The 27,027-nt window shown below is 56.1% G+C and overlaps 1 protein-coding gene across 1 annotated transcript in view; it reads left to right on the plus strand.

Annotated features, from left to right (window-relative positions):
• Nucleotides 1-16,762, plus strand: part of SLC39A11 (solute carrier family 39 member 11) — a 95,650-nt gene extending 78,888 nt beyond the window's left edge. Inside the window, exons 8-10 of the mRNA XM_054846829.1 lie at nucleotides 13,404-13,502; nucleotides 14,664-14,822; nucleotides 14,980-16,762. Coding sequence (XP_054702804.1) covers nucleotides 13,404-13,502; nucleotides 14,664-14,822; nucleotides 14,980-15,058 — 337 coding nt within the window. The 3' untranslated portion in view covers nucleotides 15,059-16,762. The remainder of the gene's footprint in view (nucleotides 1-13,403; nucleotides 13,503-14,663; nucleotides 14,823-14,979) is intronic.
• The last annotated feature ends 10,265 nt before the right edge of the window (nucleotides 16,763-27,027 follow it).

Here is a 27,027-nt window from a genome sequence, read left to right on the forward strand (position 1 = left end):
GGCCCTTTTGCTGGGAATGCTGGCCTTGTTTTGATCTGTTGTGCCCACAGATTGTTTCCTGTCCAGCTTTGGTAAAACAGACAGAAAAGAGGCTTCGAGTTGACAGGCAGACTTTGACTATGGCTTGGAAAATATTATTTCATGGGACAGCCTGTGCCTCCCACGCTGTGTCTCTCAGGCTGGAAAAAAAAAAATAGGCTTGATTAATGTACGGAGATTGAAACCAGGCAAAAATTTTATACTGTGTTTTCTTTGAATGAATGGAAATCATTGTGGTCTGAGAGACAGCAGAAGACACACTGGGTTTTTCTCTGCTTACACACACACATGCAATCTCTGCCTCTTGCTTATGAATAGATCCACAGTGGAGCTAATAAAGAGCTTGCTTGGGTAGGATCAAAATGTGGGGTCCAATCCCAAGCTCTTTATCAGCCCAAGGCCGTGCACAGAAACACCTAATGGAAAAAACCCACCGACTGATGGTGGGGGAGGTGGGGCTGGACGGGGATTTCCACGTTTCCCTGGGATCCCAGACAAATGCTGCTCCTGCAGCCAGGCTGCTCCTGCCTGCGGCGCAGCGCGAAGCCCGGTTACAAAACAAAACTGTTGGAAGATGCTTATTAAGCACCTTTTAATTAGCCTCTCCTGAAGGTAGATGTTTATTACTAAGTGAGAGTTAACGAGCTGGGTAGGTTCCTCAAGGGCTTTTCTTTTGTGAACGATGGAGATGGTACCAAGGTGGGTGTTCACCACGGCCGGTGTGGTGCTCTGGAAGGGTTTGGTGAGCCACAAAACGGGACTGCGGCTCCTCAGCTGCTGCGTTTCTCGTCGTGGTTAATGAACCCCGGCAGCGATGGCAGGAGAGGAGAGGAGGCAAGGCTCGGCTCCTGCCAACGGCGGCGAGACCTTCCCGAGAGAAGCCTCAGATGCAGATGTCCCAGCCCTCACGTGCAAACTGCAGATTGGCTTTAAGAGAAGAAATGCACGATTGAGGCAGATGAAACGAAGCTGTGTGGATGTTCGGAGAGCGCTTTCCTCCATCGCTTGCCGGGAGAGCCGGGGCTGCGGTTGGGCTGCGATGGGACAGACGCCCCGCGCTCGCCCTGCTGCGGCAGCAGAGCTGATGCACGTGTGCTCCTCCTGCCAAAGCCTTGTAGTTCTCTCTTTGCCCGTTGGAAAACGGTGTTTTATTGTAAGCGGGTATCACAGCTCTTCTAGGTCGTTCGGAAAAGGAGGCAGGTGCCTGGGAAGCAAGGCAAGGTGGGCTCGAACTGCTTCCCCCCGTAGATGTTTGCAGGGCTGTGCTGGATCAGGCACCCCCTCTGCCTGCATTTCCCCCTCCCGAGGCCTTTCCCAGCAGCTTCTGTTAACTTGGAGCTTCCCAAGTTCCTGTTTGAAGCCTTAGCAGATGCTGCAGAACTGCTGCGACACACTTGGTCCGTGGTGTAGGTGAGATCTCACGGAGCGGCCCCAGGGCAAGGCTGATCGGAGGATGGCCGTGGCCCGCGGAGCGGCGCAGCCTCCCTTCCCACTCCTTATCCTCGATAAACAAACTTACGCCGCCGACAGACAGTAGCCGGACTGACCGCGATGCCTTGGCTTCATCCTGTAATCAAGAAAAATTATCTGCGTGAATAATGAAATTAGCCCGACACCAAACGCCAGTGCGTCCAGCCTCTCCCGGAGCAGCTCCGGAGCTACCGACGGCTCTCAGCATCTTGCGTGGTTGGGTCTGCGGGACGGGCAAAAAAACTGCGGTGTGGCCGGCAGTGTTTTTATTGAACCGCTTTCAAAGCTACCAGATGTTTTCCTCACCAGGAAAACATTTGTTCTCCTGAAGTGCCTGGATATTCTATCGTCCTGCAGACAGACCTGTTTCCCATTTTGGTGCAATGCCGGGGAGTTAAATCTGGGGTCTTACGGTGCTTTGCTGCTCAGCCCCTGATGGGGAGAGATGCAGGCAGGGAGCAGAGACCTTGTTTTCCAATCCTGGGATCGGGAGCAGAGCTCAAATGTTTTCCTGGTCCTCAAAAAATGTAGCTTGGTTTGGTCACAGCAATCCGGGTTGCTGGAGACTGGGTTTAGGGTGAATTTAAATTTGTGGCGGAGACTTCCCCGATGCAAACCAGGTCTCTGGACCCCAGCAAGGATCCTCACCTGCCTGCAGCACCGCGCGTTCCCCGGGCGATGGACGCTGAGGGGAAGGTGCCTGTGCCCACCTTTGAGCAGCCGCGGGGGGAGCTGTGCCGAGCTCCCCTGGCAAAGGGAACCCGTTTTGGATCGGCAGCTGCTGTCTCTCTCCGGCCAGGAGAGCGGCTCCTCGGTAGTTCTTGGCACTGAACCACGTCTTGAGCGGTTTACCTTGGCCTCGCGATGCTGGTCCTGCTCCTGCCAGGCTGGGGAGGTCGCAGTGGGTCTGTGTCCGTCCCCGCCCCGTTCCCGTGCACTGGTGCAGGGTTAGGGCTCGGTGCTGGGGGCAGCAGGCAGCCGCCCTTTTTGGAGGATGCTTTTTCTTGTTCTTTGAGCCTTGCAAACAGGCACTTGGCTGTTTAGGGGCAGCTGCTCTGTCCGGGGCAGCCGGCTGTTGGAGGTCACGCTCGGCTGGGATGCTGCTGGGGAGCACATGGAGGTGCTGAGGAGGGAATCGTGGAGAGGAGCTGTGCACCGCGTGCTGGGCTCCATAGAGGTGCCGGGGGAGGTGAGGGAGACAGGGAGCATCTTCCTTCCTGCAGGAGGTGGAGGACTTGTAGGGAAAGTGGGTGCTTTGTGCTTTCCTGAAATTCAGAACCCAAAATTCGAGGACTCAAAGTTAGTGCCTCTGCGGGGGAAAACCTGCCCAAAGTGGCGCAGCCTGCGGTGGAGCCGGGCTGAGCAGAATCCCTCGGGCTCTGTGGCTGGTTGTCCCATGTCAGAGGCTCCTTCACCACGTTGGTGCTGGCAGGTTTGGTGGCAACACTCGTTCTTCTTCACTTGCCCATCCCTTATCTGAGATGGGCTGGCTGAACGCCCCTGGCAGCCCAGCTCCGCTGCGCCCCAGCTCCCGGGGCTGGATGGGTGCTGCAGCCTTTATTCATTGCCCTGGGTTGGAGGAGGAGAAGACCTCCCGAATCAGCAGGGAGGGCTCCAAAGCCTGGCTGGGAGCCGGGCTGCTGGCTGTGAATTCCTCGCTGGCTGTTCACGTTTACATCACCATTTGTATAAATAGTCTCCCCTCCTCTTCTCTCTCACTTCTTCCTTCTCCCTTACTCAAGTGTCTAGACCGAGGAGGGGTTTTGGTTGATTTGTAATACTTATGAGAGACAGCTGGCCTCCCAAACAACATCTGGCTCCATGGAAAGTCTGTGTAATGGTTGCTTTCTTCTCTTTCTGTGGTGGTCACTGCGTCTGCAGATACAGCCTGAAGGACAGGGGATGCCCGGAGCAGCTCTGATGTGGAGCTCTGTGGCTTCTCACCCCCTCCCCCCGGGACTGGGCTTCGCGGGGAGCTGCCCAGCCCTTTCCCCGGGTGTGGCGTTGGCCAACTGAATGGTTTCTGGCCGAGCTATGACTGGACGCTGCAATGGCCAAAACCGCCCTTGGTGCCCTTGCAAGAGAAGGTGTCAGCTCTGCGTTTGCAAGAACCCACGAGCAGCAGCTGCTGGATGCGTTGTAACGCTTCCCTGCCCCTGCACCCCGTGTTGGAGGGACGCACTCGTGGTTTTCAATGTGACCACGTTGGGTGTCTGCAGCATCCTCTGGCGTTTTACAGGAGAGCGGCTGGGGAGGCAGCCCGGAGCCCGGGGGGGACCACGGAGGGGTCCCGGGGCCGGCTGTCTGCGGTGGTCCAGGCTGTGCGTGGTGCTCCGGCCAGAGGATGGGTAGCGACGCGCTCACAGTGGGGGCTGTAGACGGTGGGTTAGTCAGGGGGTGAGCTGGGGCTGCCGGGGCGAGCCCTTGCCCTTGAACCTGGTCCCAGCTCCCACAGGACCAAGCATGGGCACTGCTCCCTCCGCAGCCCCAAGAGCCAAAACCTGGCCCTCACGTGTTCCCCGGGACCTTATTGCAAAGGTCTCTCCTGCCCCAGCTTTGATCTGCAAAGTGCACCCATTCAGTTCCTGTTCACCTTAAAATAAAAGAAAGAAGGCAAAAAAACCAAAACAAAACAAAAAAAAAACCCAGAGCAAGAAAAAGCCATTATCCGTGTTTATCTTATCAAGACAATGCCAAACAGGGCTCGCTTTGAACACCATGTTCAGGCTTTGCAGCCCCAGTGGCCTGTTGGTCTCTTTAGCAGCCTGGTTTAAAAATAAACCCTTCAAGGAGGGGAAGCAATTTGAATGAAGAACTGTTACTGTACACGATGCCATAATAGGGCCTTTTATAGCTACACCTGTTAGTAAATTGTTTAGTTCCAGGTTTTTGGGCTGCATAAAGGAGCCGCTCTGGTGCTTTCACACTCTCCCCTGGTGCATTTTAACAGCGACGCTGTGGGAGAGGGAAGAGGAGAAACCATTTCAGTACTTTTAATTTTGCTCTTCGCTAATGATCCCCATCAGGATGCAAACGTGGATGCACGGGAATCGTTCGGAAGGCTCTCTCCGCAACCCTGCCATAGCAGCGAGCTCGGCTCGCGTGGCTGGTGAGCTGCCGGCGGTGGGCTGGGAGGAAGTGGGATGCTGAGCTCCGTCACGATGCTGCTGCTGGCTCCTGAGAGAGGATGAGTGAAATACATATGTTTTTTCGTCTATACGTACAGCTGGGCTTTGATTCTCTTCAGGTTCTTCTCACTTCCTAGCAGGGAAGAAGAATAGTGGCTTTATTAACTGCGCTCATCCTTCTTCCCTTGCTTTGCTCGAGGCTTTTATTTTCTATAAGCGCTGGGGGCCGTTTGTGCCGGTGGCTGCCTGGCTGTGGAGGACAAGGCAAAAAAACCCGAAAAAATATCCCCCTAAACCATTCCCCTGCCCCAGCATGTTATTTGCACTGAGATTTCCATGGCATGTAAAATGATTTTCTACATGAAACATGCTTATGATTTGAAGATTCCTACAAAGAGGAGACGGTTGGTGTTTTTGCATGAAGCTATAAACATTAATTGGCAGGTATTATTGGGAATTTTTATAGGTGGGCTATAATCCCAACCCTGCTTTTAGACCACCCAGCTTCTCTGTGTGTGTTTAATTTTTTAAAAAATATTTTAATAACCTTTATAAGGTTCTATATCTCCCTCCAGCTCTAGCCCTACCCGAGATCAATGCAGCCACATCGTTAAATCCCACTTTATTTATGGGTGTGCCTCTATCAATACGTAAAAATTTAAATTTTTCTGCAGCCCAATGCTGTTTAAAATAGAGTTAATGAGGTCTCACATGAGGGTCGTCTTAAGGTATTTAAAAATAGATGCTTCTGACTCGTAAGGTCTTAACCGAAACCTCCTGGTGATGGCTGGAGCGGTCGGTGCTGCCTGCGGCTCCCCAGTGGCTGCTGGGGAAGGATGCTCTTGGTTTCTGCTCAGAAATGGAGAAATTTCTGTCCAAGCCATCACCCTCGGGAGCTGGCTCTGGCGAGGTGCAAGCTCTCGCTGTCCCCGCAGATTCTTCTCTTTTGCCGTTCTGTTCGTAACAGTCTGGTGGGATTTACAGGGTGCCTGCAGGGCTCGGGGTGGCCCCTAATGATGCCGAGCTTTTCTCCGAACATGCTTCTGAAGCAGGAAGGATGCTGTGAACAACAGCAATGACGGATGTCCTGCAGCCCTGCGTGCTGCCTTTTAATGCTGCCCTCGTATCGTTATCGTTCGAATGGGGAAACTGAGGCAGGGGCAGGTGCTTTCCAGCTCCTCACTGTACGGGCAGAGGGGAGCCCGTGGCAGGGGCTCACCCACCACCCAGAGCATCGTCCCGCCTCGGGCCGGGTCCCCACCTCCCCGCCTGGCTGGGCAGAGCTGGGGATCACCCGCCGGCTGCCGGGACCCCATTTGTGTGTGGGTGATGTCACCGGCATCAAACCTGGGAATATCTGGGTCTCGTGCTGGTCCTTTTCCTTGGGCACAAGTTTAACCCCAGTAACTAGAATGGGGAAGCGATGCTGAGAGCGGGAAGTGATGTCTTCACCCATTTACAAGCATCTGTTAACTTTTTAGCCAGGTAGTCCGTAACTCCGCACATGGAAATTTGTCTCTGCGATGGATCCTGCTTGTCATTACGTGCCATGAGAGCCAGGGCACCACCAGGGCAATTCCTCCCGGCCTGCATCTCCTGCAAAGGGGATTTTGTAGGGAGTGACTCCAGGGCTCGGTCACGTCTCCTGCTCGTTTTGTAGATACCAGCCTTGGAGAGCCGGAGCCGGGCGAGGCTCAGCTGACGCTGGCCGGATCCTGCGCTCACAGGTCCTGTTCACGCTCTTATCTGGCAGCAGGAGAAAGCGCCGAGGCTCCCCGCGCCTTTCCTGCTGCGCAGCCGAGGTCAAGACACGGGAGAAGAGAGCAGGAACGCGCGGTGCTCATGAAACGTGTCTTTGTGCTTCCCAGATCGGGGGAGATGTGAACTTTTACCCTGTGCGTGAGTCTGACTCATAAATCAAACAGTTACATAAATAACCGGGCAGATAAGAATAAAGATTTTAAAACCCCAGAGGAATAAATAGTCCCTAGACAATGGGACCCTCCGTGCGAGCCGGCGGTGGATACACGCCTGCCGTAACAGACCGAGGGCCACCGGCCGGCCGCGCGCAGCCGCAGTTTCTAGCACTTGTTGCCCGCCCTGGCTGACGTCGAGGGTTTGAGCTTGTTCTTGCCGTGTTGGGGCACGGCCGGAGGGGGGGCCCTGCCTTGTGTCTGAGCCCCCCCCCGCCTTCGCGGGGATGAGGAGGAGATGCTCCAGCCCGGCAGCGCCTGGTACCCGTGTGATGCCCCTCGCTTGCCCTGCGTATCTCACGGGATGTTCTTGCGCCCTTGGCCAGCTGCCTCGGAGGGCTTGCCCACCGTCGTGTGCCAGTCCCCAGTTTCCTGCACAATTAAGCTGTAATGATAACGACTTGGTGGTTCATGCGTTTGAAGGGTCAGTCCTCCCGGGTAGCGCGGGAGGATGCGGCGACTGTGAGATGCAGGAGGGAGCTGAGCTTTGTGTTTGCTGTCGGTTGAAGTAGGATTCGGGAGGGGAGGTAGGACGGGACCTGGATGCTTGTGCGAGCGTAGCAAAGACACGTGTGCTGCGGGCAGGACGCAGAGCACACCAACACGCAGCAGGCTGGGGGAAAGGAGAGGAAGAAAAAGTCCTGTGTGTTTTAGCTAAGTGATGTAACCTGAAGATGGAACCAGCTTGGGTACGTGAATGCGTTTGGATGCTTCATGCACAGACCCGTCCCCATCCCTGTCACCTCTGCCTGCGATGTGACACGGGGGCTTCCCCATCCTGCGGCCCCAGCCCTGCCGGAGCTGAGGTTTGCCGGAGAGGGGGGGCGGGCGGCAGCCCCGTCCCAGGCTGGTCTGGCACCGGTGAGCGTTTGTGTCGGGAAAGCCGGAGAATTTCTTGGCTCTTCAGGTAAAGTTCACGTCCCGGCTGCTGCAGTCAGAGGGGAGAGCAGGTTTTATGACTTTGAACTTAGCTTACGTGCCTTTGGGATAAATTAAGGGTAAAATTTCCTAAAATTGTAAACGTTTACTGCGTGCGGATCCAGAGCAGTGTATATTTAAGGCTGGCAGAGGGCCAGGCAAGCAGATGTGACACAGAGCAGGCGGCTTAAGAGCCGAGCGATTGAATGGGAAGAGGGAGGGAAAGGGTGGGAAGAGGTATGGAAGTGGCTACCGAGGAGCAGCGCCGAAGGGCCAAGTGCCGGGGGAGCAGGCGATGTCTCCGTTGGGATGTGCCTACCACGCACGGCTTAGCAGAGACCCAACGTGAGCTTCTCCGCTCCCGGGAGCAGGGTACACAGCCGCTCAAACCCGTGCCCCTTTCGTCTTGTGCTTTTGAGGTTCTCGTTGGAGAAGGGCGTCTGTTCAACCGTCCAGCCCTTTCCTGCCTCCTGATCTCTGAAGATCTTCCCCTGGTTTATGCCCAACATTCTTTCTTGCTGCCTCTCCTCTTCCCTTTGCTTCCTTTTGGGTGTACTGGCTGCCTTTGGTGCCGTTCCGAAAGCACCTTGCTCGTGGCATGGTTTGGGTGGAGGCTCTGCTGTCAACTTCCAGATGAAAACCAGGTGCCTGGGGGTTTTTTTTCAGATTTAATTCAGATATAATTTCCAGTCTGTCTGTATGTCTGCATAACTGGGACATCGTGCAGTGGCTACCAGCCTGGTTGGTTGTCGGTAGGGAAGAGACCTGAGGGCTTTCAGGCTCCAGGCATCGTGCGATGGGCGGCACACGCTGCATCCCCTGCGATAGGTTCCCACGTTGTGCCGTGTTTTTCTGTGTCCCCGTGTCTTGGCAGATGCACTCAAGAGAGGAGGCATGGTAGGTTTGTACTGTTTTGGTTTTTTTTTAAATGGTTTTGAGTGTTTGAGATGAAAGATACTGCATTATCAAAGGGCAAATCTGCAGGAGCAATATCCTCCCGCCTGCTTTTGCAGATTTGGCCTTTAAAACATCGAGCGCCTAAAGCAGAGGAGTCACCGGAGCCCTGTGCACCCGCGGCTGGGTCAGGCTGTCTCCTGGGGGCTGGAGCACAGGCTGGTGGGCATCGGGGCTGGCGGGGGGACCGCTGCCACCCCTCTGTCCCCCCCCCCGCAGCTCCCCGGCCGCCTCCTCGCGTGAGAGCCTCCCGTAACGCCGGGGCAGAGCGTGCCGGCAGCTGTGTTTAACAGGTAGGGCAGGTATGGGGAAACGCTCAGGGCCCTGCGCTCGCCGCAGAGCTCCTTCCCACCTGCGAGCCCTGATCAAACACCTCGACGGGCGGCCCGAGTGGGAGCCATGATGTAATCTTGGGAACCCAAAACAATCGGCCCTTTCATGGCAAGACGATAACAATCAAAACAGTATGTAAGGGCCTGCCATGCAAGAATACACATGCACATTATACACTGGAGGGAATTGAAAGCCGTAGTGAAAAGGGGCTTGTTAAGAATATGTAGCCTGCTTTCATAATCAGTTTGTAAAAGAATAGGCCCTTGAAAACAAGGGTTTAGGCTTATAGAAGGCTTTCTGTGCCTTGACCTTGCAAATATGCAGAGATGCCAACTTTTTTTTTGAAAGTGAACTTGGAGTCTCCCAGCGTGGTGCCATAGTGGTTGGCAGGCGAGCTGGGGGTAGGAGGTCCAGCCCCGGTACGTTCCCGAGGGATGCAGAGTCTTTCCCTCTCGCCATGAGGAGCTGGTCCTCAGTGGAGCTCTACCAGGATGCCACGGTTTTACCTTTTTTTCCTTAAGACTGCAGCACCGGGCTCTGCTGCAGCAGAGGATGAGCCAACGCAAGGGCGGACCCATCCATCCCGTGAGACCCAGCATCGCTGGCTCTCTGCAGAGCTCACGTGGAGATGGCACGTGTCCTAGTGGCGTTTCTCTTCCTAGATTGAGAAGGTTATGGAGGATGTCACTGTCATCACCGCTGTAATACAGATGGGGAAGTTGAGGCAGAGAGCTGGGAGAGGTAACATGTCCAATGCATGTTGGCTCCTTGATCCTCAATGCTTCCAAGGACACCCGAGCCCATTGCGCCCAAACGGAGGAGACACCCAAGCGACGTTCCCACGTTGGCCAGGGTGCTGGTGGCAGAGCCGCTAACAGGACACGTGCATCCCCAGGCAGAGTCCGGTGCAGTTTCCCCTGGGCTGCTCTTTCTTTAGATCACTGCGCGTTTGGGGTTGGGAAGGAGCCACAGGTTATCCTCCTTCTCTGCAAAACGTCTTCTGGCTGGGCGTGGGTGACCGTCAGACCAGATGGGATCTGCTCCTATCACCTCTCTACCAGTTATTCCCCACCTTCCTCGCTTTAGAGACCATAATGTCTCTAAACGTTTCATCCTGACGATTGTCCCTCTGGCTACGTTGGCTCGTCTCCCCGTTGTCATCGCCTCTACGTCCCGTAGCCCATCGTGGGCACCCGCAGGTTCGGCTCCCCTGGGCCAGGCTGCTCCAGTCTTTCTTTGTGCATCTGTTTTACAATGTGTTTCTTTGCAGTCGGGGGAAACCTTCCAAGAATCCCCACCTATTTCCGTAATAAGGACGCCTTTGTTTTCCTCGTACACAATGCAGCTTTGATTCAGTTGCTTTCTCACCAACTGTGCTGCCGTCAGCTCGACATGGGAGCTACGGAGAAGGTGTGAGGTGTGCACGGCTCGGTGGCGAAGGGGGAGAGGAGTGTCCCTTGGGATGGTTTTATTTCACAGTTGGGGTATTGGAGGTAAATCTGCTTTGCCTGAGCACCCGGACATCTCCTGAGACGCTGCGCTGGGCAAACAGAGGTGGCCCCTGAGCAGCGAGTGGAGGTACCCTTCGTGCAGTGAACCGAGGCAAAGCAAATAGGAAGGCTTATGTGTTCCTGGCCTCCATGTTGTCACGGAGTTATCCTCATCCTGATGAGATTAGTGTCCCTGGGAAAGACTCAAAAGGCCCCGAAGTCCAAGAAACGTTCAGGCGGAGCTGCGGTGGGAGGAAGGGTTGAAGGAACAAGTGGTCCTAGCGGCAGGGGAGCGTGGTCTGGCAGAGCAGAAGACCTTTGCGGGGACATGGAGGGACCGGAGGGCAGGAGATGACGTGGGGACCTTCTCAGCCTGATGCTGAGCCCAGAAAGTCCTTTCTTCCCCACGGGTGTCCCAAGGCAGGAGCGAGAAACCCCACGCGCAGAGACACCGGTGGCCTTTGCCTCTTGCCATGCCGCACGCTGAAGCTTTGTGTGCCTGCGCCCGACGCCTGCCCTGAGTGCCGGCACCCACGTGGCGTGATGCCAGCGCCTGCCTTTCTTGGGAAAACAGGTTAAAATCTTGACCCTGGAGGGGATGCCCCTTGCTGCCTCCCTGCTGAGGGCTGGGGGAATTGGGTGGCCTCACCCCAGAGGGTCCCTGTCAGCGTTGGAGCACGCCGTGACTCATTGCACGCTGTGGCACGTTGCTCGCCATGGTGCGTGCGTGCCGTGGCACGTGGTACGTTGCTCGCTGCAGCCCGTTGCTTGCCGTACGTGCCGAGCTGGCTGCAGCCCCGTCCCTGTCCCGTATCAGACCCGCTGGGCATCCAGCACTGCCGTGGGGGTGGCCCGAGCTGCAGGGCTGGGGCTGGTTCTTGCTGTCAGAGAGCCCTGATGGGTTTTGCTAGGGGTTTGGGGGGGGGGGAGAGGAGGGGGTGAGCGGGGGCAAACCCACCCGCCTGGGCTGGATCTTTCCCTGGGTTAAATTCCCCTTCCTCCTGCCCCTCCGGGCTTTCTCTCCCCGGGGGCTGCTGCAGGGCGAGGGGTCAGCGCGGGGTTCCTTCCTCCCGGCGGGACCGGGGGCATGGCGGGGGGCTCGCCGCCCTTCCCGTACAGACCCCTCCATTCACACCTCCCTCTCCCACCCCATTAATTTGTTGTGGTCGGGGCCAGTAATAGCTGCTTTGTGCAAAGGCGAAGGAAGGAGGAAAAAAAAAAACCAACCCAGCACACAGACAGCGGCTCTAGTGTTTTCTAAAAGGGATGTTTTTCCCCCTCGGTTCTCTCTCTCTTTCCCTTGAATAATGTTTTTGATTGTAATAGCCTGTCCTGGTTAGGGAAACCCACAGCCTCTCCCCCTTCCCCTCCCCTCTTCTGTAAACCCTGGTAGAAGTTTAAACAACCCAGAGAGATTTTTCTCACCAGTCTTATTTTACTAATAGGAAACAAGTGTTTAAAGCAGCAAAGGCAGCTTTCAGCTGCTGGCAAAGGAATAACTGACCTTGCAGAGAGGCGCTGGGGTCCCGCTCGGAGCCGTGGGCCGGGGCAGGTCGCAGCCCGGTACCTCGCTGTTGGAGCTTTGAGCCCCCCCAGGACGGTCGTGCGCCCGGTGTCCCCCCGCCAGCTCCACCGCCACCAGCGAAGCCACGAAATGCTCCAACTGTGGAAAAAGTCATCGTCAGCTCTCGCGGAGCTGCTCAGCCCAAGGAGCCAACACCATAAAAACCGAGCCCCGTTTGGTTGGGTGCTTGCAACATTTTTGTTCCTTGAGTGAAGGAGAAAGCCCCATATCCCAATTTCCTGTTTTTCACCAAAAATCTGAAACTTGCGCTGAGCTGGAAGGGACCCTTGGTGGGGAGAGAAAGGACTGTTCCCAAGGCTGGAGCAAATCCTGGCTGACGGCATGGGTGGAGGTGCTGGGAGCAGCCTCTGCTCCATGAGGTGCTGGTGCACGGAGCTGGGGTGCTGCCTCCGGCACAGAAGATCCGACAAACCCTCCCACTGCAAATCCAGCTTATGTGACCACTAGCTGTTCATGGAGCTGTTTCCATTTTGGAAGAGCTCCGGGTGACGTGGTGGTCCCACCGTGGGGTCACTGCGCCGGGGAGGCTCCCGGCTGGGGGGAGCGCAGGGTGCTCTGAAGGTGGGTGCTGAAATGGGCACTGGGGCTAAGTATCGCAGGGGAGAGGGCAAGCGAGGAGAAACCTCACCTCGTTCTCTGCCCTCGGACATCCCTCCAAACAGCCCTTCAGTTGTCAGCTCTGTCAGAGCCGTGTTTTCTGACCCTGGGGACATGGGGCTTTACTTGGAGCCATTCAAGTTCACTCTGCCTGCCTGCCCGCCCCCCTGTATCGGGCTTTTTTATCTCTCGTGCCTGGACAAGTGGTCCTCTTGGCAGCCTGCCGCCTCCTGCGCTGCTTTACCCACGGACAGACCAGCTCTGCCCCCCGGCTGGTTTTGGCTCTGGAAGTCCAAGCGTCGCCTTTCCGTAGGATGCAAGAGGGGGAAAAAAGAGAGAAAGAAAGTGAAATCCTGTGGCTAAAATATGCTGCTGCTTTTCTGACGACCCCCACGGCTCTGAGGCTCGTGCGGAGGGGTTATGGTTGAGGACCATGCCGGTGAGAGCTGGTGCAGGTTACGGGAGAGCGACCGGCTGCCCCCGGGGCTGCGTCAGGGCCCCTCCGACAACCCCCCCCAGGAGGGAGGACCCCTGAACCCCTGGGGTCCCCTTGCCCGAACGCCGGGGCCCAGGGATGCTGCGGCTCCTGGGAAGCCTCAGGTTGGGAATGCCTCGTGGGGCCCCCCGGGACGGGTCTCCTCTCCTCCGTCTGGTCTCTGTCGCTCCCAGGGCTGGTGCTGAAGCTGATTAAATGCTGTGGAGCCCTCTGAAGATGGAGTTTGCTGTGTTCGTGTTAAATATTAGCACAACTAGCCCCAGGGCCGGCTGCGCATCCATTCAAAAGGCATATCTTTAATAATGTCTTTTTTTTTCCTAGCTCCCAACAGCTAACCCCAGGCTGTGCTTTGCACCTTATATATATACATAGATATATATATATATATATAAAAATACTTGTGCTTTTTTGTGTGGGTAGGAACTTAGCCATCGGGATTGGGATTCAGAATTTCCCGGAGGGCCTGGCCGTCAGCCTGCCTTTGCGCGGCGCTGGATTTTCAACGTGGAAAGCGTTCTGGTAAGCTGAGCTCCTCTTTGCCGGTGGAAATGAGAGCCCTCCGCCAGCAGCTCCCGGCGGCGGGTGCCTATAGATTTCCTCCCCGTATCCATTTGCGTTGCTCCATCATTGCGCTGCCCCTGGGATGGGCTTGCTCCGGACGTGCCGGGTCCCCTCCTGGCATCGCCGAGAGCTGCTGCTGGGAGCGCTGCTGGTTTCCAGCTTTGAGGAAGGGTGGTGAGCGCTGCCCTGCTCCCTCCACAGCACCCGAGCGCAGGTCCCAGCCCCTGCCTCCTGAGGGATGGATCGGTGATCCCGGTGGGTCACCCCATCCCGCTTCAGCTGCCTGCTGAGCGCCTGTGGTGAGCTCCCAGATCCTGCACTAAACAGGTTTTTTTTTTAAAAAAAAAATTTTTTTTTTAAATTTTTATTTTTTTTCATTTTTTTTCTCTCACTTCAGTCTGGGCTGGATTTCAAACCCACTTTTTCTTTTTCCTTTTTTCCCTTTTCCCTGAGGTGAAAAAGCCAAGGGCATGAACCCTGCGAGCGCAGGGCTGCGTTCCTGCCCGTGCACATGTGCTCGGCCGGGTGATGGATGGGAGGGCAGGGGGGTGGCTTGGAAACTGCTCCCGCCAAAGCTTTGTTTTCTTTTTCTCCCACCCACCTCCAAATCAGTAAGTGCAGCCGGTGCTGGGACTTGCACCGGGATTGCTGCTGCCGGGAAGGGAGTTCCCATGGTCTGGAGAGTTTTCTGCATTAAAACAGTCCCAGAAGGAACGAAAACAAGCGGGAAAAGCACAATTTCATCCTGGTCGAGGCTGTGGCCAGATGTCCTCTTTGGGATTGAGCTATGCTGGTTGGAAGTGTTTCCTCTCTGACCCATCCCTGCCCATGACCTGCATCCCCAGATCCCACAGAGCTGTTGGGGGGAAGGAATCAGATCACGCCTTAATTCCCTTCCTGGAAAAATCAGACAGGTTAGATCGAATCACCTTCATCGCCTGTTTGAAATAATCCAGGTGGCTTGGCTTGGCGTGGCCGGGTGGCCAACCTCCTCCCGGGTACGGTGGCATTAGGGAAGACGGTGGAGATGGGGAGCTGCAGAGCCCGGCCGCCCCACGGGAGAGCTGCGCCGTCCCTCGCACCGGGTCCCCGGTCCCTCTTAGTCTCGGTCTTTTGCAGGTACGGGCAGCTGAGCGGCATGGTGGAGCCCTTAGCTGGCATCTTCGGTGCCTTCGCCGTGGTGGTGGCAGAGCCTCTCCTCCCCTACGCCTTGGGCTTTGCGGCCGGAGCAATGGTCTACGTGGTGATGGACGATATCATCCCCGAGGCGCAGACCAGGTGAGACCCCCGCGGTGACACCGGTGCATGGGGGAAGCGCAGAGGACTCTGGAAAATCCCTTCCCTTGCCTGGATGAGATCTAAAGCCACGCTTCCCTCATCCGAAAAGCCGGTCCCGGCTCCCCGGAGCTGACGCCTTCCCCTTTTCTCCCTGCAGTGGCAACGGGAAGCTGGCGTCCTGGACCTCGATACTGGGGTTTGTGGTGATGATGTCCCTGGACGTTGGGCTCGGGTAGGGCAGCGCGCCGCTCCCCAGGAGAAGCCTTCAGAGCCACTTGTGCAGCGGTGTTTGGAACTGGACACGCATTATCCTCTAGACTTTTTTTTGTATATATACAATTTTTTTTATCTGTTTTGGTGTTGATTTCCTATAATTTTATATCTCTTCCTCCCCTCCAACGTCATGTCGATGGTTTTCAAAGCACAAATACGGGTGGTTCCTCGCAGGTCTTGGTTTCCTTTTGCCACCAGATTTTCTGTTCCTCTCGGGAGGGTCGTTGGACGACGCGTCGGCTGGGCTGCAGGTCACCCTGTCCTTCCCCTTCCGCGCCGGGCTGGTTTCTCTGAGTCAGGTCGCTCTGGGTTTTGATCGTCTTTGTTCTGTAGAAGATTAGAAATTCGCTCTCGCGTGTTTAAGCTGGTCTGTGGTTAAGTCCCAAGGCATTTGAATGGAGTAAACTCCTTACGGAGTCTCGATTTCCAGACTTTTTTCGGAAGGCAGGTGGAAGGCATTAGGGCTGAGATAACACGTCCAGCACTCGGCGGGATCGCAGGTTCTCGTGTATCCTGCTGGTCCTTGGGAATGTTTTAGGGTGCTCGTTTTGATGGATGCAAATAGTTCAGGCAAATAAAAATGAATTTCCTTGGGATCTCTGTAGGAGGGAAATGTCATTTTTTCGTAAATTTATCTCCTAAGTGGAGCTTTGTTCCAATACATTGTGTCCAATACCTCAAGGTTTTCTCTGAAAAACAAAACAAAACAGGAGAGAAGAATATTTGTGTTTTCTAGCATGCACTCTTTGAAAAGGCACAGTGTGGTCATCCGCGTGGCCGATGCTGTGCTGCCTGGCTGGTGTACAGCGGGTGACGTTTCCGCGTGGGCCCGTGGCTGGCTGGCCTCACCGGGCGATTCCTGGTTTGCGGCCGCTCTTTCCGATGGTTCGTAACTCCCCCAAGAGCCAGCGCAGGTTTTTTCCGGCGGTGGCCCTGGTCACGCTTCACCCCGCGGAAGAGCTCAGAGCCGAGCCAGGACCTGAGCGTGCCGGGAGCTCTCGTCTTCCTGAGCAGCATCAGGATGAAAAAATTCATCAGGGTGAATTAATTATCATACCCGAAGAGCCAGAAGCATGCCCCGTGCGTACCTGCCTCTTCACCCTCTGCTTCTCAAGCATCTCTTGTTGAACGGCCGTTCCTGAGCGGGCAGGATTAGTCCCTTCCATGCTGAGGAGCAAACCCTGCTCATCCCTCCCCGTGCCTGGGGCGCGCTCGAGCGAGGAGCAAAGCGCCGAAGCCGGAAGGATGCTGCGCACCGCACCTCCCCCTTCGCTAAGGATGCTTCTGCCTTCAGTAAAAAGGGGTTCAGGGACCCCTCGGCAGGAATAACTGGATCGCCTGGCTGCCGCCTGTGTCTCAGTCCCTCCGCAGCCGCGGGGCTCTCGGGGGAGCGGGGCCGCGAGCGCGGGGGGGTCACGAACCACCGTTCGGTCCTGCCGGAGAAGCTGCAGGAAGGGCAGCCAAAGGGAACAGGCTTGAATAAACTAAGCTAGAGCCATGCGTTTTTGTTTGGTTCTTTTTCTTTTTTTTTTTTTTTTCTTGGTTGGATTTCATTTGTACTTCATTTGTGTGTCACTCTGGATGATACAAAACTACTGTTTGCCAATGAATTTGACCTTTTAACTGTGATTGGTTTCAATAAATGGGAAATTCAGAGTTTGCACTGATTTATTTTAATGCCATAAAGCCGTACCTTTGCTTCTCCTCCCTCTGTTCTGCTACGTTTCTTTTTTCCAACTTAATTGTTCCTGGCTTGTCAAAGACCCTGCCTCTCAACCAGGAAGGCAGCTTCTTTGGGGAAGAAAAAAAGGGTGGTGGGGGGGGAAAAAGCGCCGAAGAAAGGCAGCTTTGCAGTGCTTCACCCAGGCGTCCCGTGAGTGTTTTACTGTTTGCTGCAGCCGACCAGCTCACCCCACATCCAACGCCTGACACTGCTTTTGTGCCTTATGACTCCGAAAAAAGCAACCGCAAGAAATCCCTGGGGGGAAAAAAGCAGCTCTGCCCGCACCGAGCTGGGGCGTGCACACGCAGGGGTGCACACTCGTGCACGCACCCCGCGCGTGTCGGTGCCGTGCCTGGTTCGGCTCAGCCCCGTGCCAGGCTGCGACTGCATCCCGTGGCCCCGGGATGAGCTGCAGGGGGGATGCTCGTGTGGGGCGGGGGGAGCCCACCTTCCCCGGGATCTGCGGGGCCGTGGAGGTGACTCGGGTCTCTCCGTGCACGGGGGAAATTCGGGGTTATGGCCTTCAGCGGGAAAAGCGAGGAGGGGAGCAAGTGTCTCCAGTGTCTCCTTCCCAGTGGCACCAGCAGAAGGGCTGAGCAATCTCCCGCCCCTCTTCACCTTGTTTCTAGACGCACCAGAAGTGTTTGTGAAGCTTTTAGCACTCTGAAAGCCTTCGAGTGAAACTTAAAAGCCTTGGGGCTGTCCACGGGTTGGGATTTCTCGCAGACTGCTGGTGATATTTTCTTATTTGATTTCTGGCGTTTGGTGTGAGTTGGTACAAAAAAAAAAAAAATACATTATACATTTAAAAGCAGCCTTGTAATCAGATTGCTGCGAGATAATATCACGTAAAGCATTTAATCCTGCTTAGATGTAGTCAGCCGAGACAATTATGTACATTGGACCCGTAGGAAGCGAGTGGGGAGGGTGATGCAGAAAACACATACAAAAATCCTTCTTTTCTGTTTGTACCCTGGAGGTGAATGAAATTATATATCTATCCCGTGGTATGATTGAAAGGCTGGCTGGGCGCCAGGCCTGAAATTACCCGTGGAAACAATAGCTGTCGATGAAAAGGTGGAGTTGGGAGCAAAGGCGATATAAACACCCGGCCAAACCCCGCGAAATGGAGCCGGGCTCCGCTCACCGCCGGGGAGGAGCCGGCTCTGGCATGGAGACCCCCGGGAGGGAAAAGGGAGGGAGGTTATCCTCTGCTTGGAGCCGGGCTTTGGGAGACCGGGGCGTGCTTGGCCCCAAGCCCTCGCCTGGATGCGCGTGCCGGGATGCGGCGTTGCCCTCCCGGGGCCTCCGGCAGCGCCGTGGTCCCTCCCCATCGCAGGCAGCGGCCGCTGAGCCCCTTGGTACAGCCGTCCTGTGTCCGAGGGACCCCTGGCCCGCAGCACACGAGGATGTACGCTCATGGTGAGCACAGAGGGGCGGGTCCGCCCTGCCATCCTTTCGCCGAGGGGCGGTCAGCCTTCGGAGGGGCACAACGGTCCCTGGACCCGTCAGAAATGTCCTTTGAGCCCCTTACAAGTGTAACATTAAATTGTGGCATCGATGCTGGTGATTTCGCTCCTGCTACTAATTTTTCCAGTAAAGTCTCACACGTGCAAAAACTAAATTTAGATTCTTGGGCTTTATCTTAAAATGGTAATAACTTTTTTGCGTTGACTGGAGGAAAAGGTAAACTGTGACTCCTCTCCATCCAAAAGCCTCAAACCCCAAAAGGTAAAGAGAAAGAGCTTTTTCGAAACAGTGCGTGTATGCGCTCTTTCGACGGGGCTTAAAAAATAACCCCAACCCCAGTGTAAGTCTGTGGCCTGCTCGCTGATGCTTTCGTGGATGATTTGGGGGGTTTGCAAGCCCTGCTAAGGAAGGGGGGTGACCCGAGTGTTTAGCTGAGAATGGGAAAATCCCCCGATTCTGCACAGCCCCGGAGGCGGCTGCATTTGGCAGCGGGTGAAGCTCGGAGGCAGTTCGGCGCTGCGTGTGCAAGCACGCGTGCCCCAGGTGTGGAGCTGGTGCTTGGAGAGCTTCGCCAGGCAAAGCTGCTGCGAAAAAGCCGGGTAACGCAGCGCCGGGTGTATTTTGCTGCTTTTCTTGTGCTTTTCCTTCAGAGGCTGAACCGCCGAGATGCTTTCCTGCAGGATGGCCGTGGGCATCGGACCCGATCGGGCAGTTAACGGTTGGCGAGAAGAAGCTGGAGGAGCCCACGGGGAAACTCCTCTGCAGACCGGAGAGCTGCCCGGGATGAGCGTGGGGCTGTGCCTATGACTGAGTGGTGGATGGAGAGGCTGCTGATAGCTCGGCTGTGCGGCACCGTACGCCTGTTTGCCGGGGGATTAGGGCTTTGGAGAGGGGATTATTTGGGGCTCTGAGTGTGTAAGACAAAGCGTTTGGCTTCCTCCTTCGGGGACGTGGCTGATCCATCCCGCCCAGAGCTGCCGTGCAAGGAGAAACCACCGTCCCCTTTGCTCCAGGCAAATCCCACCTTACCCCCTGCCTCCCTGCCGCTCCCAGCGGGTGCCAGGGCGGCACGTGGCGGGCACGGAGGTTGGCACCGCGGCACGACGCCTGCTCGGCTGCCGCTCTTCCCTCCGGGCCAGCTCCTTCTCCCTGCCCGGCTCGGCTCGCTCCCGGCTGGGGAGAGCACGGTGAAGGGCCGCAGTTACGGTTGTGCAACCGGGGCAGGGAAAGCACCCCTTTCCCCATGCCGGCGTGACGCGGCTCACGTCGCCCCGTGTGCGGTGCTGTGAGTCAGGGAGCAGGAATGGGCGGGTGGGCCCTCCGTGGGTGCTGGGTGCTCGCCGGCCCGCGCCGGGGTGCTGGGGAAGGGAAGGCGGCTGCGGTTTGCAGGGCTGGGCGGGGACAGAAAAACCCCAAGCGAGGGCTTTGCACGCAACCGAACAATAATCCCATTATTAGGGCCCATGCCGTCAAACAAAACACGGCACAAAACATTACTCGGGCTTGCAAGATGCGCGCCCAGGGTAGATCGTAGCACCTGAGTCATTGCTTATAAAGGAATGGATTTCACCTCCCTCCCCTCCCCTTAGGAAAGAAGCAATTCAAACCTTCAGACAAAATGACTTCTATTCTTTGTACGCGGACTTTGTTGTACTTGGCAACGAGGCTGCAATTAAAACTGAGACGCTCGCTCTCGTGCGCACACACAGGCTCCAGGCTCCGAGCTCAAGAGCAAACGTTCGGCTCCTCTTCCTGCTCGGAGCTTGCTCGGTGCCCCAAGCCCATCGCTCTGGCCCCGGCCGTGCCACGTTGCCTCATACCCAGCGCGGACCCCCCAGCCGCAGGAACACGCCTGGTTCTGGGGGACGGGAGGGAAGAAGAGAAATTATGGCTCAGGTTGCCCTTTTCCTCGGGTAGTTATTACAGGATCGTTGGGTTTCTAGAGCAGATTTAATGCCAGTCTCTCTTTTTAGGTAAATACGGGCACTCTCTGAGTACGTGTATTTAGTATTGCATGGCCAACCAGCCCTCGAAACCGATGTCCTCGTGTCCGTGCTGGGTTGCCGGGACTGTGGCTCTTGGATGATCCCCGGGTTGCCTTTCTCCTGGTTGCTTTACCTGAAAAACCCTTCATTTCAGCGGACGGACAGAAAGGTGGTGACTGCGGAAGGGTCTCAGAGGGACGTTCTCCACGCGGGTTCTTATGTGTTGTGGGAGGTGGGAGAGGCGACACGAGGGTGAAATGCCATCGGCCCAGCGACGGCTCTGCTGCAAATCCTTCAGTCTGGAGGGTTGTTCCAAATGGGAAAAGAGGGAAAATTACACACTGTTGGATCTGCATATTGCACAGCTCCGATCTTAGCACCTCTTTTCCTGTTTTAAGGCTTTTACGGTGTGGAGGGCAGTTGTTTGTGCAAGACCAGGGAAAAAATATTCTTAGTACATCCTTGGTTGAGATTTCTGGGATGTTTCTGTGCCATATAATCCTGCGAGTGGGTTCTTGAGAGCAGGAAAGTGAGCCTGGAGGTTTATTTTAATATAATCTTACAAAATGCTGATGATAACTAAAAAGCTTTTGTGTCCAGAGCTGGTTTGCATGGGAAAATTGTTTAAATCTCTCTCGCTGTTGCCTTCTCGTGTTCTTACAGGAACCACAAAAGCATTACAGACCCGACACACGCGCTCTCCCCATCTCATCTCGTGCAATCCTTCTGCTGTGCCTGAAGCAGAAAACCAAACCGCCGCTCCAAACCCCATATGAAAATAGGAGGGAAGAGAATGGCCTGGATTTGCTTTCCTTTTACTGCAAAATAATTTCCCTGCCATAAAATTACCAGCGAGAGCCAAGGGAAGATTAGGTCATAGGGAAAAACGCCGGTTGGGAAACAATGGAGGGAGGTGCTGGTAACGGCCGGGGTGCGGGACTCCCCCCCACCCCACGCTTCCCCCGGGGACCCCCACCTCCGCCGGGACCCCCATCCCCGCCAGCTGCAAGCCCCAGCGCTGCTCCCCCCCGCTCCGCAGGGGGTGGGCAAAAGGCTTCAGCATCCCCAGCCCTTTTTATTTCCCAAGCTTACAATGGCAGCGAGGGCTGGAGCATCCCAATTTCTCCCGACCTGGGGTTTCAGTGTGGGCTGGCAGCGGGGGCAGGCGTGAGCCTGGAGCACAGAGCAGCATCTCCCCCCACCCCCGTGCTTTGTTTCCCCCTTTCCTTTCCAGGCCATAATTTGTCCCGGAGCCGCTCTGCCTCCATCCCTACCAAGTGGCTCTGCCGGTGGATGAACAAACCCTCTGGGCAGGTTTGGGGGTGCTTTTCCCTGAACCCGGAGTCGCTGGCGTGTCCCTGGAGGTCAGAGACCCCCGGGAATTTGGGGGAGATGTCTTAAAACCTGTCTTGGTGCAGGTTCCACAAAAGCCCTCCGGTGCCCTCCAGCTCTGGGTGGCGGCTGCCAGCACCGGAGAAAAACCTTTTGGAGACCGGGGAAACACATCCAGACACCGAGGGGGCCCCGGGGCCTCCCAAGTCATTAAACAAATTAAGTTGTTTAGAACAAGGAGGCCCAGGTGACTGGGTGTGAAAGCCCCCGAGGCCTCGGTAATTGCTGTGTAAAGGCAGCACCGGTGGGTGGAAAGGAGACAAAGAGACTTTGGGGGATTTTTCCTCCCGCCCGGTTCCCCCGGTGCAGCCGGCAGCACCTCCAGCCTGGTTTGGCTTTGCGGGACGCTCGGGGACTCGGCCCCGCTGGCACCGGCAGCCCGGGCTGGGATGCCCGAAGTGATGCTGCGCTCCGGAGAGGTGCTGTCCTGTCCCTGGGCTTAGGGATGGGGCAGAGGGAGGGACCCCCCGGGACCCCCCCCAGCCCTCCCACGTGTGCTTCACTGCTTTAAACGGACCTTGGCGCAAATCCCCCGAGGGCTTTCGTTTCCTCTGAGACCGCTCCTCGCTCTTGCTGCTTCCAGAGCCTCAGAAGATGCCCATGGGCAAAAGGGATTTTTTTTTTTTTTCCCCTTGTGCAAATCTTTTTCCCATCTGCTTTGTGCAAAGGTGAGCTGAGAGTCCACCTCCACGCCAAACCACCAGCGTGGTGTAGCTTCACCTCTCATAACTCCGGAAAGAGATAGAGGCGGCGCTGCCTCGCCTTGCATCCAAGGAAAGATGCAAAATTCCCCAACTCGGCTGCCTCTTCATTTGCAGCGTTAGACACACGCTGTGCTCAGACAAGATGACAAGCTGATAAGGTGGAGCATCCCAATCTCCCTTGGCGAGCGGGAGCGGGATGCTGCGCCTTGGGAGCTGTGGGAGGGAGCAGGAGCCTCTGCCGGGCGCGGGGACCCCCGGCTCCAGCTCCCTGAGCCCCCTGTGCTCGGCGCTGGCCACGTAGCGCGGGCTGGGCAATCGTTTCTTAAGGACATCGACCTTTCGGGTCCCTTTCAATTATTGTTTGATCAGTGCTTCTCAAATCAAGAAAGCTGAAAATACCAGTGGGAAACCCCCACCTTCTGCTGCAAAGCTGCGAGCGGGGAGGGGACGATGTCCCTTCCGGAGCCAAATGCGGAATATTTAATCACAATTATTTAATACGGCCAGGACCAGCTGTGCAGGGCTGCTCAGCTCCTCTGCTCGGGCCGGGCTGAGAGACCCCATTTGCAAAGGTTTAAGATGCCATCCACACAGAGGGGTGTCTGCAGGGTCTGGGGCTGCCGTTAATGCAGTGAAACACCCTGCACGGTGTGGAAAATGCTGGTGAGACCCGAGGAGAGGTCTGAGGTTCCTCCTCTGGTAGGGGTGGCTTCTCTCTCGTCTTTTTTTTTCCCTCCCCCTCTCCTTGAAGCTCTCCGAAACAAGTGCTGTTTTATTGCAGATAATTTACCAGCTGCACAAAGGCTGCCTTGTACCGCTGAGCTCCAGATGTTTAACATTTCACAAAAAACCTAATCATAAAGTACCTGTTTCACTGAAGCACCAGCTGACCTGGATGGGGAGAGAGCTGCCTTCCAGCCTTTGCCTTCCCTTTCACGGGCAGCTGCCGGCAGATCCCAGCCCTTGAGAGAGCAGATAATACCCAACGCACCGTAGGTGACTCGGAGTCACGGTTCGTGCTGCCCTTGTTCGGGGTGCAGCGGATGGGGTGCCACGTGCGGAGTCGGGCCAGCGCGGCTTTGCCGGAGATGAGCTCGGCAGGAGCGGCTGCAGGGGCTGATCCCGTTTGCTGATCCCTTTTGCAGGGGGTGTCTGCAGCGGATCAGCCCCCGATGGCTCCGTCGGAGGGTGCCTACAGGTAGGGCCACAGGGAGGAATAGCTGCTTCCCACCCGTGGCCCCGGCTCGTGGGAAATGGAAATGGGATGGGAGATGCTGCCTCAGCAAGAGCAGCACGTTCTGCAAGGGTCTCCTGGGAGGAGAGCTGGAAGGGTTCACGCCGGGGATTTTGTTGGCCCTGAGGACAGCGGGCTGCAGGTCTGGGTTGTCCCCAGGGGCTCTGGCACAGCCCCGGACATCCGGCTGCTCGTGCTGCCGCAGTGCCGGAGGTGCTGGGCTGCCCCAGGAGAAGGTGGCCCCAGGCCCCCGCTGTCAGCTCCGGATGGATCCTCCAAAGTCCTAAGGGCTGTGGTTTTGCAGGAGAGCGGTTGCCTGGCTCTGCTCTATCCCCACCCCATTCCTTTGACTGCAATCCCTTAACTGTTTCAAAAAAAGCACATGACAAAAGGCAGGGAGATAATTACAGTCCCTTGCCCCCCCCTTATCTCCAGGGAGAGCGTGCTGGGCAAATAGAAATCGGAGAATTAATTCTGGCAGTGGCCGAGGCTCCGTGGACCAGGCTCTGAATGGCAGGCAGGGCTGATTTACTGCCGTTGTTCGCAGCTATATTCAGCATTTTATTGCAACTATAATTATTGCTCTCTGTCAGGATCTCATGGACATGTCAGGCCGGCACCAGCCGTTCCCCGCTCCCGTGGGCAGAGGGCTGGGCAGGCAGGGCTGGTCCCACCGCGTCCCACCACGGCGGAGGAGGGCAGGCGATGCTGCCCAGCGTCCCCAGGCATTCGGGGACACACTGGCTCCCAGCAGGCAGCGACCCCCCCTGCCTTGCCACGGAGCTGCCATGCGGATAAGCGCATGTTTCTGGGATGGGGAACCGTGCTGTCTTCCTCCCCAAAGCTCGTGGCCGGGGGTGGGCTGTGAGAAATGAAGGTGCAGCCAGCCCGGGGCTGCGGGTCCCCCCGTGCCCTGGGGAAGTATTTTCTGCAAAGGGTTCTGGTGGAGGGAGCAGGCGAAGGAGGTGGCGATGGCCAGGGGAGCGTCTGGTCTCGTGTGGACAGGGCAGCATCCGACCCAGCCTTCGGCTGGATGAGGCGTCTCCTCTGTGAGGTCCAGCGTGAGAAGCAGCAATCGCTCTGCGATGGCAGACGTGGAGACCCAGGTGTGCGTGCGTGCTGGGAGGCAGGAGGAGAGCTGCCCATCCTTCTCGCCTGCCAGACGGGACGCTTCGCCGTGGGACAGCGGAGTGGGCCACCGGCTCTCCTGGCAGCTGAGAGGCCTCGGGAGTGGACTGACCCACTGGAAAGTGCTCCCCGGGCAAAGCAGCCCCTCATTCGCATGCAAAACGTGCAAGGGGGGAGGGAATGAATCCCTCCGTTGGGGAGCAGAGCCAGGCAACTTCGCCGCAATGAAGTAATCCTCCCCCGGCACCCTGAGCATATAAAGCACCACGGAGCACAAGTGCCTCTCTGTCCCATCTCTTTCTTCTCTTTCCCTTTAATAATCTTACTCTTTTGTCCCCATAGGTTTTACCCTCCGTGTCATTGTCCCCTTCTGCTCCGGTCGCTGGCTGCCCATCGCGGCCGGACCCTCTGCCTCGGAGGTGCTGACGGTGCCACCTGTTTTTTCCACTTTATTTTCCAGGACACCTGATGTATTTATTTTCTTCTAATTTTTTTTTTTTTTTTTTGCCTCTGGTTTAGGGTCTATTAAGTTTACTCCTTCTTCCCCTGCCCTGGGAGACCCGGTTAATGAGTAACCATAGCGTGCTTGGAGGCAGCTGTCTCAGACAAACTGACGGAGACTTTTTTGGAGCTGCATAAGGGAACGTTTGTTCTGCAGCTTCTCAATAGATCCTTGTGCAGGAGGCAAGAAGTGTGGGGAGAGAAAGAAAGAGACATTAAATCACTGGACTCCTTGAAAATCTCGCTGCGTGTGTGTGTGTTTTTATTCCTTTATATAATAGATGTTAGATGAGTCACCTTTTCAAGTTTAAATGAATTTATCTTCACAACGGAGCACACAATGTACTTTTTAAGAGCGTTTCAGCTTTAAAGGTCTTTTTAAGTAACTTAAGTATAAACCACACAGCCTGTATATACACTGGCATGGGGTTAACGTCCCATGAGTTTGGATTTTCTTTGTCCCGATCCCAGTCCAGAGCAGATTTTGCTCTTGTGGTTCATAATTTTACCTGTTCCCATCCTTTGCTTTCGTTATATGGAGACTTTTGTGGGCTTTATCAGATATTTGCCGTCAGGGTCAAAGGCTGTTTTGTCTTCCCTAGGATGCCCGGCTGTTGCTCCAAAGCAGCACGGGCCAGGTAGGAGACGGAGTCCTGCGGAGCGTGGAGGGGAGCGCACTGGATGAGCGCGTCCTGTGCCCCAGATCTCCTGCGTGACCTTGGCAATGGCATTTCAGCCTCTCTTCCTTGCTTTGCTTTTGTCACTATGCAAACAGGTGACGGACGTGCCTTTTCTCATACTTGCAGTGGTTTTTCCTTCCTAGTGTGCAAGGAAGCTTGTGGAGGGTGGGTGGGGTGTTGTGAGCAGGCAGAAAGTTGCGGGAGCAGGGTACCAAATTGCTCCTGGTTGTCTTGAAATGTCTCTCCCTCTCCCTGTGGCTCCGTAATTCTTTGGTTCACATCAACCTCCGAGTTTCTTGTGGCCAGCCGTGCACCTCGCAGAGCCTGGTGTGCGAGTGCTGTGTGCTAGGGAGCATCACGGTCCCTGCCCCTGCTCCCTGAAGCCGGACGGGGACGTCATGGCTTTGCAGCTCAGTGCTGTGCTCTCACTCTTGCCCTGGGGTCCTGGGCATCCCCGGTGACCGGCATGCCGTGGGGTGCAGGATGGCACAGCCTGGCCCTGCATCTCCTGTCCATCGCATGGACAGCCCCCATCACTCAGCCATCCCGTGTCGGGACCGGTGATGGTAGCGAGATCCTTCAAGCGTTCCCGCTCTACACTTGCCTGGGGCAAACCACCCCATGCACAGCACCTCCCGCGTGGCTTTGCACCTCGCAGACCTCAGCCCAAGCAAAGCACGCTCACGCCGTCGGCAGCTGGGAGGGGAAAGGAGCGATTCCCAAGGTGTAGCCGTCCTTCCCTCGCCGCTCCCTGCGGCCCCTCGGCCGCTCTCAGGGACGGCTTTGCCCCCAGCTCCCTCGGGGCAGGTTTCCCACCGCTCTCGCAGCCGGAGCCGATCCACGCTGCGACCCAGCACTGGGGAGAAAACTGAAAACACGTAACCACACTTTTCCTCCTCTTTTACAAAACCTCAAGTTTTGTTTTGCTTTGTTTTTTCAACTTTGGGATTGGTTCAAGTTTTGGGTAAAGATTCAGGTTGTTTGTGTTTTACCTGAAATGCAGCTCCCTGTTCCCTGGAGCAACAGTTCTTTACTGGCTCTTGCAGACACTTGGCACTCAGAACACATGAAATAAAAAGCTTTTTGTTTCCATATTTCAATATATTTATATATAT

This window comes from Grus americana, chromosome 18, assembly GCF_028858705.1.
Source record: "Grus americana isolate bGruAme1 chromosome 18, bGruAme1.mat, whole genome shotgun sequence".
NCBI lineage: Eukaryota > Metazoa > Chordata > Aves > Gruiformes > Gruidae > Grus > Grus americana.